Source organism: Vulpes vulpes, chromosome 11 (genome assembly GCF_048418805.1).
Source record: "Vulpes vulpes isolate BD-2025 chromosome 11, VulVul3, whole genome shotgun sequence".
In the NCBI taxonomy this organism is placed as follows: domain Eukaryota; kingdom Metazoa; phylum Chordata; class Mammalia; order Carnivora; family Canidae; genus Vulpes; species Vulpes vulpes.
The window spans coordinates 39,246,239-39,260,013 of record NC_132790.1 but is presented as its reverse complement, the minus strand read 5'-3'; the positions used below and the strand labels follow the sequence as shown (position 1 = coordinate 39,260,013).

The 13,775-nt window shown below is 34.1% G+C and overlaps 1 protein-coding gene across 6 annotated transcripts in view; it reads left to right on the top strand.

The window, feature by feature from the left end:
- Positions 1-13,521, top strand: part of NOX4 (NADPH oxidase 4) — a 161,761-nt gene extending 148,240 nt beyond the window's left edge. For 3 of the 6 annotated variants that reach the window (XM_026015242.2, XM_072726154.1, XM_072726156.1), the window contains 2 exons: positions 1,308-1,408; positions 11,256-13,521. In XM_026015242.2, coding sequence (XP_025871027.1) covers positions 1,308-1,408; positions 11,256-11,376 — 222 coding nt within the window. In that variant the 3' untranslated portion in view covers positions 11,377-13,521. The remainder of the gene's footprint in view (positions 1-1,307; positions 1,409-11,255) is intronic. The other 3 variants (XM_072726157.1, XM_072726155.1, XM_026015243.2) reach the window with 3 other exon arrangements.
- Positions 13,522-13,775: the final 254 nt, after the last annotated feature.

The following is a 13,775-nucleotide window of genomic DNA, read 5'->3' as shown; positions in this document are numbered from 1 at the left end:
AAAACCCATGGCTTGTCCTTGAAGCCAACTGTGTTCTGCCTTTCATTTGTCCTCCTCACAGGGAGCTGGTACAGACCTTTGCATTCATCTCTCCTTTTCACTGTTGTTTCAAATTCTTTACCTCTAGAGAAAGGACCATAAGTGAACAGTCTCATGATTATGTTCATCGAGGGGAATTTTTATGTGCAGAGACAAGATAAGGTCATATGTAGTTAAGCTTATTTTTCTTTAAGGGAAACCAAAAATGTCGTAGTATCCATCACGTGTTATTTTCTTACTGTGCAACACACCGTGCTAAGCATTTCATATTCATTATCTTGTGTAATTCCAACAGATCCAAGAGGTAGATAGTGCCAAGATGATAGTGCTATACTCATGTTATAGATGAAGAAACTGATGTTTACAGATGACACTGAAGTGCTACGTAGGTGTGTAAATCTGGGCATGAATGCTTTCACAAGTTTTATTTAGTATTTTCCATTATACATTTTCCATAATATTTTGGATACAAAACATGAATGCTTGTCAGTTATTTCAAAACTAATCAAAAAAAAAACAAAACAAAACTAATCTAACCCTATTTTTTAGTCATATTTCTACCTTACTTGGTATGTAAAAAATTATTTCATTTTACTATTCTCGTGAAGCAAGTCAATATCATTATTCTTCATGGTATGGCTATAATTAAGGTATGGAGCATAAATCGCATTGGTTCTCAGTTTGTCAGCCTGGGACTCAGACACTTGTCCGCTCTTCTCACTGACCCTTCATTGTTGATCCAGATCTAATATTCTGTTCATTGCAAACTCCAGCCCATTAGAAGCTATTTGTTTATAGACCCAAGATTTGGAGCTCTTCTGTCTTAGACTGTCTTGTCTGGGATCATTTCCCCAAATTTATGATGACAATTTGTAGTATTTTACTCATATAATGAACCATATAAGACAACTGTATTTGCAGTGTAAAAACACTTCAATAAAGTTATTGTGCTGCACCCATTTTGAGAGTAGGCAGTTAAAATGCATTCTTTAACATTGCAGTTGTTAAAAATGAAGCAACTAACTGAAGTCTAGGAAAATCAGCCATTTGTAATAATGGCATTCAAGAAGATAATGAATTTTAAAGGAAAAGAGGAAGGAAATGATGCTTCAAAATGACTGTACTTAATTGCTTGCCATTTAATACTTACAGTCTTGATATCACAGCAATTTGGTAGGAAGCCACAGCACCAGTAGAAATGATGTTAGAGAAATGGGTTATTCATCCAATTCTGGGTCATATAAAATATAGTGCTTTCTTTTTGGCAGAAGATAATTGGAGAAAAATATCAAGCACTGAATTCAAGACTTTTTATTGGACGTCCTCGGTGGAAACTTCTGTTTGATGAAATAGCAAAATGTAACAGAGGGTAAGTACTAGTGCTCAGGAAATTTGCCATATGGCTAAGGATCAAATTAAAATATTCTCAAGTCATCACATGTAGTTTTTAAAGACAAATTTGGGAATGGGTTTACAAATTACAAAGTCACTTAAACACTCAATTATCACTAGCAAAGGAGTAGGCAACGCAGGGACCACCTCGCATATCTTTAACATCAATAATTAAAAATTGGCTTTAAAAAAGTCTATTAAAGTATTTATGAGTAATACTCTCCAACCTACTTTCAAATTTGCATGGACCCATATTAAAATGGATATTCATTCTGATATCACGTATCAGATGATCATTGGAAAAACTTTTCAAAATCACGTTGGCAAACAAAGGAGCTCTACCAGCAGTTCTAACAATGAATGCACTTAAAAATCAGATTTTTGAACTTTTTTACAAGAATTAATAAATTTTTAAAAGCCCTTAGTTTGTCATATATAGTCTCTAAAACAGGAGTATTTCCAAACATAATTTTTTTTCTTGGAAGCTATAATTATATGAAGAGGCTTAGCACTATGGGATATATGTCTATGATTTGATGCAAATACTGTTGAAGGAGAGCATTCACTTTAGGGCATAGATTAGCCAACCCTCTTGTCTTCTGTAAACTTGTAGTTCAGGGCAATGGCCTACAAGAATTCTAGAAGTGCTTTGAAAACCATATACACAATCACACATTTTAAATTTGGCATTGAAATAGTTTCATCAAAAGTTCAAATAGTTGGGAAGCTCTAATGTCTAACATATTGCACATGTTGACGTCTTGAAATTAATATAACTCTCTAAGCATGTCTACTGGAATAAAATATCAGTTTTTTGATACCAACCTCATATATTTGGAAAGATATACAAATAAGCTTTTATTAGCAGGTGGAAATTTTACATTATTTTTTCTACTTAAGCTTGTATTTCTATCTTATTTATCCTGTAGAATTTATCAAAATTAAATATGTTTTTACATTGGAATGAACCATTTTTTTGTTGCTTAAGTAAATATACTTCTGCAGTAAGAATGTACATAAATTGAAGATTGAATTTTTTTAAATTTCCTTTGACCCTATGGCTCTTCTAGTTGGTCAGTTCATAATTTAAAACTTACATTTTTATAAATATAAAAAGGATATTTATAAATGGATGAGGCAGCTTATTGGATGAAGAGTTCTAAAAAAGCTTCAAGTCATGAACTCATGAATGAATATGATTTATTGAAAGAACCACTGATTCATCAAGGCCCTTGGCCATCTTTAGAGATTTTATTTTAGGAATTATGGTGTGGAGCCCCAGGAGTGAAATTTTATTTTATTTTATGCTATTTTTTTAAAGATTTTATTTATTTATCCATGAGAGACACAGAGAGAGAGAGGCAGAGACATAGGCAGAGGGAGAGGCAGGCTCTCTACAGGGAGTCCCATGTGGAACTTGATCCTGGGATCACGGATCACTCCCTGAGCTGAAGGCAGATGCTCAACCACTGAGCAACCCATGTGGCCCCCCCCGCCCCAGGAGTGAAATTTTAAAAAGAATATAGCTATTGCTGAAAGTAAGATTGCAGCTTTGTTTGAGACCACTTCTGGATTTCCCTTCTCATGATGAAGTAGTTTTGAGTTAAAGAGGGAAGGATTATTTTGAAACAGAGGTCCTTTATCATAAGTAGGGCCCTCATTAAAGGTGAATTTATAGAATTAAAAAACTGTCACTGTAACTTTGGTTATATTCTTTTCCCATCTTTCTCCAGTATCATCCACCTAGATGTAATAATAGGGTCATACTAAACTGGGTCTCGTTATGCACCACAGACTCCTTTAATGACATTCAGCTGACTTCTGACAAGCTTTCTGTTAGTAGTTTTTATGGTATAGTGATGAAAATTTTGGAATTTTGTTGTTACCATTGTTTTTACTCAATTCTGAAACCAAACTCTGCAACGGTAGAAGATCACTTATAAGAAATTAGATTGGGATTATTGATTTATTTCATTATTTCTTAAGAATTCTCATTTGTTAAACTGTTCATGATTTAGATGGGTTTTGTATGTTTATTTGGGTGTTGTTCATTTTCTTCAAACAGCAAAGCTGGTTTAAGAAGAGCAAGTGTGTACCATCTACTGTTGACATTTTGTACAACACTTTCATTTTGTGTATTTGCTCTATACAGGCACCTAAAATGCATTATTTTTAAAGAATTTTTACGTGGCATATTTAGGAAAAAAATTAGGTCAACATCTTAAGAGTTCATTAACTAGAAAAAAGGTGCTATTTATTATTTTTATTATTTTTTAAAAGGTGCTATTTAAAGAGAAGTCCTCATTATAGGTGTAAAATTTTTGTTGTACATTAACCATGTGTACATAAATTACTGAAAGAATATGTAGAGATACACATGTATACTTATAAAAGTATATATTCACATATATGTGCATGTAGATATTTGCTTATATATATTTAAAATCTATATACTGAAAATATGAACTTTGATTTTTTAACAAAAGTTGAATGAATCTCTAATATAGAATTTTTCAATGTAGTCTTTTTCAGATACACACATATTGCTCATGGTTAATTTCCTTGTAATTCTGCATCACAGTATTCTAGAATATGGATGACATGATCATTGCTACCCTATTTATGGATATATAAGTTACCTCCAGTCCTTCATTGTTGCAAACAGTGCTATGGCTATTATCTTTGCACATACTTTCTCATGCTCTTGTGGGAGTATTGCAGTAGGTTAGACTCCTTGAAATGGAATTGCTGGCTCAAAGAGTATGTACATTTAGATAGTGTCCTATCAAATCCAAAAGGCTGAGTCAATTTATACTCAATTTATTTTACATACCTGTATGAGGTGGTTCCTTCCTCGTGTGGCTCTTTTAAATTCAGAAAATGAATTGTGTAATGGTATGATCAAGGAAAGCGAAGGAGCTTTTGAAGTCACCCTGCTTTCATCATTATTTTACAAGTGAAGAAGCTAGGAGCCAAAAGATAATGATTTATCTCAAGCTCTGGTTAATGAGTCCAATTCAGAATGAACCCTCTCTTCTGACTATAAAATTCAATGTGCTTTATTTACAGCAGAGCATGGTCGCAAGGAGAAAGAATAGCAATTTTATTTTACCAGGTCCCTCTTGAGGACAGTGAAATGTTCCAAGCAACCATCATGTTCACCATGTATATTACAACAGAATGTTAACTCCCATATACTAAAAGTGTATACTAATTTTTCAAAAACATAAAAAGATTTTGTAAATATTATTTTCTAAGTCACTCAGTATTTACTAAGATAACAGGACATTTTTTATTATACTAAACCAACGCCTATTTTCCTATTAAAAAAAAAGTATATATGATATCTGGGTACTTTTAAAGTGATAATTTTGTTGTGAAATATTTAAGAGAAGCCTTTAGGAAGTCTGTAAAAATTGAAAAACAAACTTTATAATTGCCCTGTGAAGAACGTAATGGTATCTTATTGTAATGCAATATTGACAGAAATGTATACAAACAGGCACAATGACTCCGTGCTTTCTCATTTTCATGAAAACCACATTATGTTTTTGTTTGTCTTTGGATTTTGGTGGGATAAGCTGAATGGTTCAATTTTTTTTTTTTAAGATTTAAAATTTTATTTTATTTTTTTATTTAATTTTATTTTTTAATAATAAATTTACTTTTTATTGGTGTTCAATTTACCAACATACAGAATAACACCCAGTGCTCATCCCGTCAAGTGCCCCCCTCAGTGCCCATCACCCATTCACCCCCACCCCCCGCCCTCCTCCCCTTTCACCACCCCTAGTTTGTTTCCCAGAGTTAGCAGTCTTTATGTTCTGTCTCCCTTTCTGATATTTCCTACCCATTTCTTCTCCCTTCCATTCTATTCCCTTTCAGTATTATTTATATTCCCCAAATGAATGAGACCATATAATGTTTGTCCTTCTCCGATTGACTTACTTCACTCAGCATAATACCCTCCAGTTCCATCCACGTTGAAGCAAATGGTGGGTATTTGTCGTTTCTAATGGCTGAGTAATATTACATTGTATACACAGACCACATCTTCTTTATCCATTCATCTTTCGATGGACACCGAGGCTCCTTCCACAGTTTGGCTATTGTGGACATTGCTGCTAGAAATATCGGGGTGCAGGTGTCCCGGCGTTTCATTGCATTTGTATCCTTGGGGTAAATCCCCAGCAGTGCAATTGCTGGGTCATAGGGCAGATCTATTTTTAACTCTTTGAGGAACCTCCACACAGTTTTCCAGAGTGGCTGCACCAGTTCACATTCCCACCAACAGTGCAAGAGGGTTCCCCTTTCTCCGCGTCCTCTCCAACATTTGTGGTTTCCTGCCTTGTTAATTTTCCCCATTCTCACTGGTGTGAGGTGGTATCTCATTGTGGTTTTGATTTGTATTTCCCTGATGGCAAGTGATGCAGAGCATTGATTTAAGTAACCTAGTGTGTCTGGATCTGGTTTTAATAGTAATCTAAATTTTATAAAGTAAAATTTATTTTTGCACTACTTTATTTTCTTCCTTCTCACTTTGGGTTTAATTGGGTTTTATTTTGGTAGTTTCTTAAAATAGAACCTTGTATCATTAATTTCAGTCCCTTGTTCTTTTCTAATAAAAGTGTTCAATTCTATAAATTCCCCTCCCAACACGTTAGCTACATTATACAAATGTTGATCTATTTTAATTTTTATACACTTCAAAGTATTTTTAATCTTCAGTGTGATTTCTTCTCTGACCCATTGGTTGTTTTAGAAGTGTGTTGTTTAATTTCCAAACATGTGGGATTTTACAGATATCTTTTTGGTTTTGATTTCTAGTTCAATTGGGTTCTTTTGAGAAAATATACTCTGTGATTTCAATCCTTTATAATTTATTGAGACTGTTTTACTGCCCAGAATATGGTCTGTCTTCATGAATGTTCCACATGCACTTGAAAAGAATTTGTATTCCATTGTTTGGGAATAGAGCACACTATAAATAACAATTAGTTCCAATTGCTTGATAGTGGCATTCAGGTCTTTAGTACACTTATGATTTTTCTCTTTGTTCTGTCAATTACAGATAGAAGAGCATTGGAATAGTCAACTGTAATTCTTGATTTATCTGTCTTTACAGTCCTATTAGTTTTTGTTTCATGTATATTGGAGTATTTTAGTTGGAGGATTTAGTTGTGTTTAAACTATTTCATTACATATTATTATCATTGTACTTTATTATATTTATCCATTACAAAATATACTACATTTTATTATTTCATGGAGCAAAAAAATATTGGATTTTTTTCTAGCTTCATTGAGATACAACTAACATAATATTGCATAAGTTTAATATGTACAATGTAATGATTTGATATATGAATATATATATTGTGAAAGGACTACTCAGTCCTCACCTCACATAATTACAATTTCTGTGTGTGTCTGTGCGTGTGAAGAGAACTTTTAAGATCTACTCTCTTAGCACCTTTACACCTTATACAACACAGTATTGTTAAGTATAGTCACCATGCTGTACATTACATTCCCAGAACTTACTCTTCTTATAATTAGAAGTTTATAATTCTTTTCAACCTTCACTCATTCCCCACCTCTCCCACCTGGCCCTGGCAACCACCAGTCTGCTCTCTGTTTTTATGAGTTTGGATTTTTGGGGGGATTTTTCTGATTCTACATGTAGATGAGAGTATACAATATTTATCTTTCTTTGTCTGATTTTATCACTTAGCACAAAATCCAGCCCCTTATCAGATACATAGTTTGCAAATATTTTTCCCATTCCATAGGCTATCTTTTCATTTTGTTGATCATTTCTTGTGCTGTACAGAAGCTTTTTAATTTGATAGAGTCCCACATGTTTATTTCTGCTGTCATTGCTTATGCTTTTGGTGACATATCCATTACATTAATGCCAAGCCTAATGTCAAGGAGCTTTTTCCCTATGTTCTTTTCTAGGAATTTGATGGTTTCAGATCTTACATTTAGGTCTTTAATTCTTCCCAAGTTAATTTTTGTGAGTGGTGTGAAATGGGGGTTCAGTTTCATTTTATGCATGAAAATATCCAGTTTTCCCAGCACCATTTATTGAAGAGATTATATTTTTCTCGTTGAGTATTCTTGGCTTCCTTTGGTTGGGTTTAAATCTGGCAGTTTACCATTGCTTTTTCTTCTTTCTTTCTTTCTTTCTTTCTTTCTTTCTTTCTTTCTTTTTTTCTTTCTTTCTTTCTTTCTTTCTTTCTTTCTTTCTTTCTTTCTTTCTTTATTTCTTTCCCTTCTTTTAGATTGAGTACATTTATGATTCTGTTTTTTTCTCTTTTATTGGCATATTAGCCATACTTCTCTGTTTGTCTGTTTGCTTTTAGTGAATTCTTTAAGGCATTGGTTCCCAAACTGCATTCCTTGGACAAGCATCACCAGGAGCTTGTTAGAAAAGCAAATTCTTGAGCCCTATCCAAGATTTCTAGTATCAGAAGCTCTAGGGATGGTCTGTGGACCAGATGGTCTATAGTCTGTGAAGTCCCTCAAGTAATTCTGAGGAAGCTAAAATCAGAGAAACATTGTTCTCAGTTTAGAGTGTACATCATTAGCTTATCACAGTGTACTCCAAATAATGTTATACCACTTTCTGTACTTCCATTCCCCCTGTGTCTCCTTGGCCATTATTCTTATTGTTCTTTCTTTTCCATATACTATATACTTCATGATGCACTGTGATTCCATTTGTTTTAGGCACCAGTAATAATTCAAAGACATTAAAAGTTAGACAAAATACAGATTATATTTATTCACAGATTTACCATTTTTGCGCTCTTCATTTTTCTGGGTAAACTCAAATTTACATCTGATTTCATTCTCCTTCCTGAAGAATTTCCTTTAATATACTTTATAGTACTGGCTTGCTGGTGATGAATTCTCTCCTCTTTTGTTTGCTAAGCTTATATTCCATCCTCAGTTTTGAAAGTGATTTTTGTTTAGTGTAGAATTTGCTTGGTACAGCATAGTTGAATTTTCTCTTGTCTTTCAGCACTTTGAAGATGTTACTTCATTGCCTCCTGACATGCATAGTTTTTGACGAGAACTCCGTCTTTCATCTTCTGTTTATTATTTGTAATGTGTCTTTTTCTGCCCTCCTCTGGCTGTTTTTATGTTTTTCTCTTTGTCACTGGTTTTAAGTTTTATTGTAAGTTGACTTACATGGTTTTCTTTGTGTGTATTCTCCTTGGGATTCATTAGACCCTTGGATCTATGTATTTGTTTTCATCAGATTTTCGGAAAAACTGGCAACTATTTATTAAGTGTTTTTTTTTTTCTCTTTTCCTTTATCTTCTCACATGTTGGGACTAGAATTGCATCTATCTTTGACTAGTTGATTTAGTGTTGATTAGATAGACTAGTTGATTTAGCCTCTGTTCATTTTTTTTCCCCTGATTTTTGTTGTCTATGTGATCCATTTGGATAGATTGTAGTGCCAGTTCTTTAAGTTTAATTATCTTTTCTTCTGCAGTGCCTATTTTTCTGTTAACCTATCAGTATACTTATAATTTTAAAGGTTGCATTGATCACTAGAATTTCCATTTAGGCCTTGAAAAAATCTTCTATTTCTCTTCTCACCATGTTGATACTTCCTTTGAACATAATGAAGTATGTTTCTCATCACTGTTTCAAGAAAATGTTTGATAATGGGTTAAACAGATTTATTTTCTCAAAACTCAAGAGGCTGGAAGTCTAATATCAAGAGGCTAGCAGGGTTGATTTCTTCTGAGACCTTCCTCCTTGGCTTGCAAATGACTACTTTCTTGCTGTCTCTTCATATGATCTTTTTGAGCATGTGCATTCTCTCATGTTTCTTCATATATCCAGTTTCTTCTCATAAAGATATTATTCAGATTGGAATAGGATCCACTCTAAAGCTTTAACTTATTTACATCATTAAAGCTTTTCTCTCCAAATACAACTATATTCTGAAGTACTGGGGGTTTGATTTTCAACATAACGAATTTAGAGGGGACATAGTTCAGCCCATAACATTCCCAGTTATGGTTTATAAAATTCTTGGTAATTTCTTATTGAATACTGTAAATTTTGAAGTTGAGATGTTACATGCCAAATTTTGATCTTCTCTTTTCAATATTGTTGGACTTGTTTCTAGCATGCAGTTTGTGACTTAGGTTCAGTTTGATCTTTCTTAAGTATAGATCCAGAGCACCTTCACTCTAAGGCTAATTTTACCAACATCCACCCCACTCTTGCAAGTAAGGTGATAACTTTCTAGAACATTACCCATTGCCCACGTATGATATATAGATCTTTCCGTTCTGGCTTGTGGGAATATGAATTATTCACAACCTTGTGTCAACTCAGAATTGTTTGCCTTACTGCTCCCTGCTAGTTCCTTATCCAGATTCATGTAGTTTCCTCTCACACATGAGCAAATCAGTACTCAGCCAAAGACTTGAGGATACAGCCCTACAGATTTCTGAAGCTTCCTTCTGTGGGTCTCTCTTACCTTCCACAAATTCTGGAATTTATCGCCTTGTCCTCCATGAATTCCATTCTTTGTCTCTTCAACCCAGTGAGACCTTCAATCTTGGCTTGAATTTCTCTGTGCTGCATCCTGTAGATTGCCTCCAGGCCATAAGCAGAGACAGTTGCTGAACTCACCTCGGTTTTTTCTCTTTTTCTTAGGAATCTAGTCCCCACTACTCCATCATGGCTGCAAGTGAAAATTCTATTTTGTAGTTCTTTGTTTCATTTTCTTTTTTTTTTTAAGATTGTATTTATTTATTCATAAGAGACATAGAAAGAGGCAGAGACATGGGCAGAGGGAGAAGCAGGCTCTGCGCAGGGAGCCCGAGGTGGGACTTGATCCCAGGACCCTGGGATCACAACCTGAGCCAAAGACAGCAGCTCAACCACTGAGCCACCGAGGTGTCCGTCTTTGTTTCATTTTTCAAGGTGAAAAGTTTTAGTAAAAATCATTTTTTAGGTATTTATTATAAAATCTTAGTACCCATTTAAATGCATTTACTGGATTTTTTTTCTGTACCACTTATTCTCAGATAAGATAATGAGGACAAACTATACTTTATCCAAGATACGATATGAATTGTTAATCATTTTGGTATTCTAGACGAATTCAATGCAAAAACAAACTTAGGAGGAAGATTGATGTGAAATACTAGTCATTTTCTGGTATTTATTTAGTCTATTTGTTAGGGATATATATAATTTATATACTAAAATTTTATGTTAGCAAACAATAAAACATGCTTGGCATTTGGTGCAGTTTTTACAGTGCATAAATAAAAAAGAAAATGCATACAGATTAATATGCTTTTGTTTCAACATGGGTATAAATTAGTTACTTAAAATTATCCTTTCAAATTGGTAGTAGCTTTTCTTTCTCTTATTCATCACTGCCCATGCCAATTCAAGGGATCTTTAGAAAAATGCATATACAACATCTAGTAAGAGAAGACTGACATGATCCAGTATGGATGGGCATCTATCCACTGCTGCAATTGGTTTGATTTCTTCATGTAATGGAAAGGCTAAGGGCAGACTGCTCACTTTCTGTCTGATGATAAGCAAATCTGTGCTCCTAGTTACATTCCTTGAATTATCCTGAATTCTTGCAGGGAAAGCATGAAGTACTTCATGGTGAAAACTTACATTTGGAAATAATTGGGAAATTAATTCAGCATGCAAAGCAGCAAGAAATGAACTTTGTTAATACCTGAACCATGCTCCTGACACATCTTGTTATGTTCTGTCTAATTTTCCACCTGATTTTCCATTTTCTCCCTCTCTCTTACCAGGAAAACTGTTGGTGTTTTCTGCTGCGGACCCAATTCAATTTCTAAGACTCTTCACAAACTGAGTAACCGAAACAACTCATATGGGACAAGATTTGAATACAATAAAGAATCTTTCAGCTGAAAGCCTTTGAGAAGAATCAGGACTCTAAACCAGGAATGAGTGCAATTTCTAAGACTTTGAAGCTCAGCTGAATCAAGTAGCTGTGTCATGCCAAAGAGTAGCAAGGTTTTCTTATTTATGATTATTTAAAAATGGAAATGCAGAGGATATGGCAGGATGACAGGTCACATTACATGTTTAATCTGGAAACCAAAGAGGCCCTGAAGAGTAGTTGCTGTGATGATTCACTTTTCAGTGCTCAAATGAAAAGAAAACTATTTGATGCACACTGTTGATTTTTATGGACGATTCAAGAACTCCCTAGTGAGGCACTGCACTTGCTCACTGTGAGGCTGATAGCCTTGGTCCTCTTTAAATTGTTTTTGGTTGAACAAATACAAGATTGAATGAAATTAAAAATGCATTGAAACTCAGATTACATTTTCTACATGAGTATAAACAGAATAGCTTTGATTTAGAAAAAGCTCCAGGCAAATATAGTAGATGTTTGAAGATATAGCACAGGACTCTATTAATACGGGTACTTTGTGTCTCCTCTTCCTCACTACTGATGCTAATACCTCTATTTGATGTCTGTGGACTTCATGCTGAATGAACTTTTGTAGATGTTAATAGAGTATTTTTATATTTATCTTTCTTCCTTTTTCCTCTCTCTATGGAAATCTGCCCTCCTTTGCATGCATCAGACACAATGATTTAATCGATCCTTTTCATCTGCAGTTTACTTAATCTATTACTGTTGGATAGTAATGAAGAAAATATCATTACTGTAAATCATAAAGGAATGTATAGACTAAATAACTTTTTTTCCTTTGTCAGCATTTTGGCCTCTGTTATTTTTATTTACTTTTTCCCCCCAGCATAGATTCTTATTTTTAGACCCTTAAGGTACTTTGTTTAATTTGCACTTTGAGACAGAAGAGCATTGTGTCTCTCAGTGGTCACTGAGTCATAAGATGTCTTTCTTTTGTCACACATTGGTTTCTCCTGGAGCCCATTGAAAGTGCAATCACATTCCTGAGCAGTAACAACCAAAAAACCTGCCCGTACTTTGCTTTCTACACAAGAGAAAATATTTCATTAATTATTTGAATTTAAGTTCAGAATCGAGAATAGTATTTGTTGCAGCATTTGGTATTCTGGGTCTTGATGGGAAATAATTGAGTTTAAAGTCACTGTTCGGACTATACTGCATGATCCTGTCAGTTTATGCTCATTAGCCATTATATTCTTGGCTCAGGGGATGACTCTACTTCCCTACTTACAAATTAAGTTATTTTTGCAGTATAGTGATTTTGTTTTGTAGACATCTCTCATTTGCTATCAATTATAGCACATTGCTGAAATAAGCAAAATGACTTACCTTGCCTTTGTTAAAATTTTGTGTGGTTTAACAGAATGTGATAGATGCTACTGTCGTTTTTTTCTCTGATTCACCAGTAACAACCAAGCAGGGAAACCGTCTAGCATTGAATAGCTATTAATATATTACTTACAGATATTTCTTCCTTCCCTTGGAATTCTTTCTTATTCTTTCTGTGGAAGGAAGGCAAGTCAGAAAAAGATATGGGAAATGTGCAATGTTCCTACAGATTTAGCTCTAAAGGCATATTTGATAACCAGTACATCTTGGCAACACTATCTAAATTAAAAAGAATTATCATAAAAACATATAACAGAAAGAACTAGTAAAAAGAAGTTTGAGGTAATACAGGCTTGGATGTGCAATACTCTTTACTGATCATAGTTTATGTATGTGATTGTATGAATACACCTAATTTCAGTAAAAGAGGTGGAAGGTTTTTCAAAAAAAGAAACATCTTTATGGGTAGGTCTGCTATTCTTGATGAACATCCTTATTCCTTTAAAATTCTAGTTGATGTTCAAACATGAAGTGTTAAATATAGAAAATTTTTGCTTCTGCAGGTAGTAATAAAATTAGATTTTCATCATGCATGTAGAAGAGAGTTTTGTTTTGTTTTGAGGGATTTTTTTTTCTCCTCTGGGGCTACGTCTTGTCATACAGGTCTTAAAACAGTTATGTCAGTGGTGATAAATATTAAAATTGAAATGATATCTTTGAGATCTCTATAAGCGCACTTTACCTTTGCAACAAATAAAGCAGGCTGTTTTTTTTCACAAGATGATCCAAGTTGAAGAAACATAATTTGTTTGCATGTACACTAGCATGAGCAGCCTCGGGGGTTTGAATTCTGCAGCTCTGGATGTCACTGGCCAATGGTATGACTGTGGCAAGTTGTTCCCACTCTGGGATTAAGATTTCTCATTTGGACTAGATTAGTAGTTATTAATCTTTCTGGGTAATGTATCTTTTTGAGATCCTGATTAAAAGTGAAGATAAATTACATTGATACAAAATATTACAGTTTTGGGAAGCC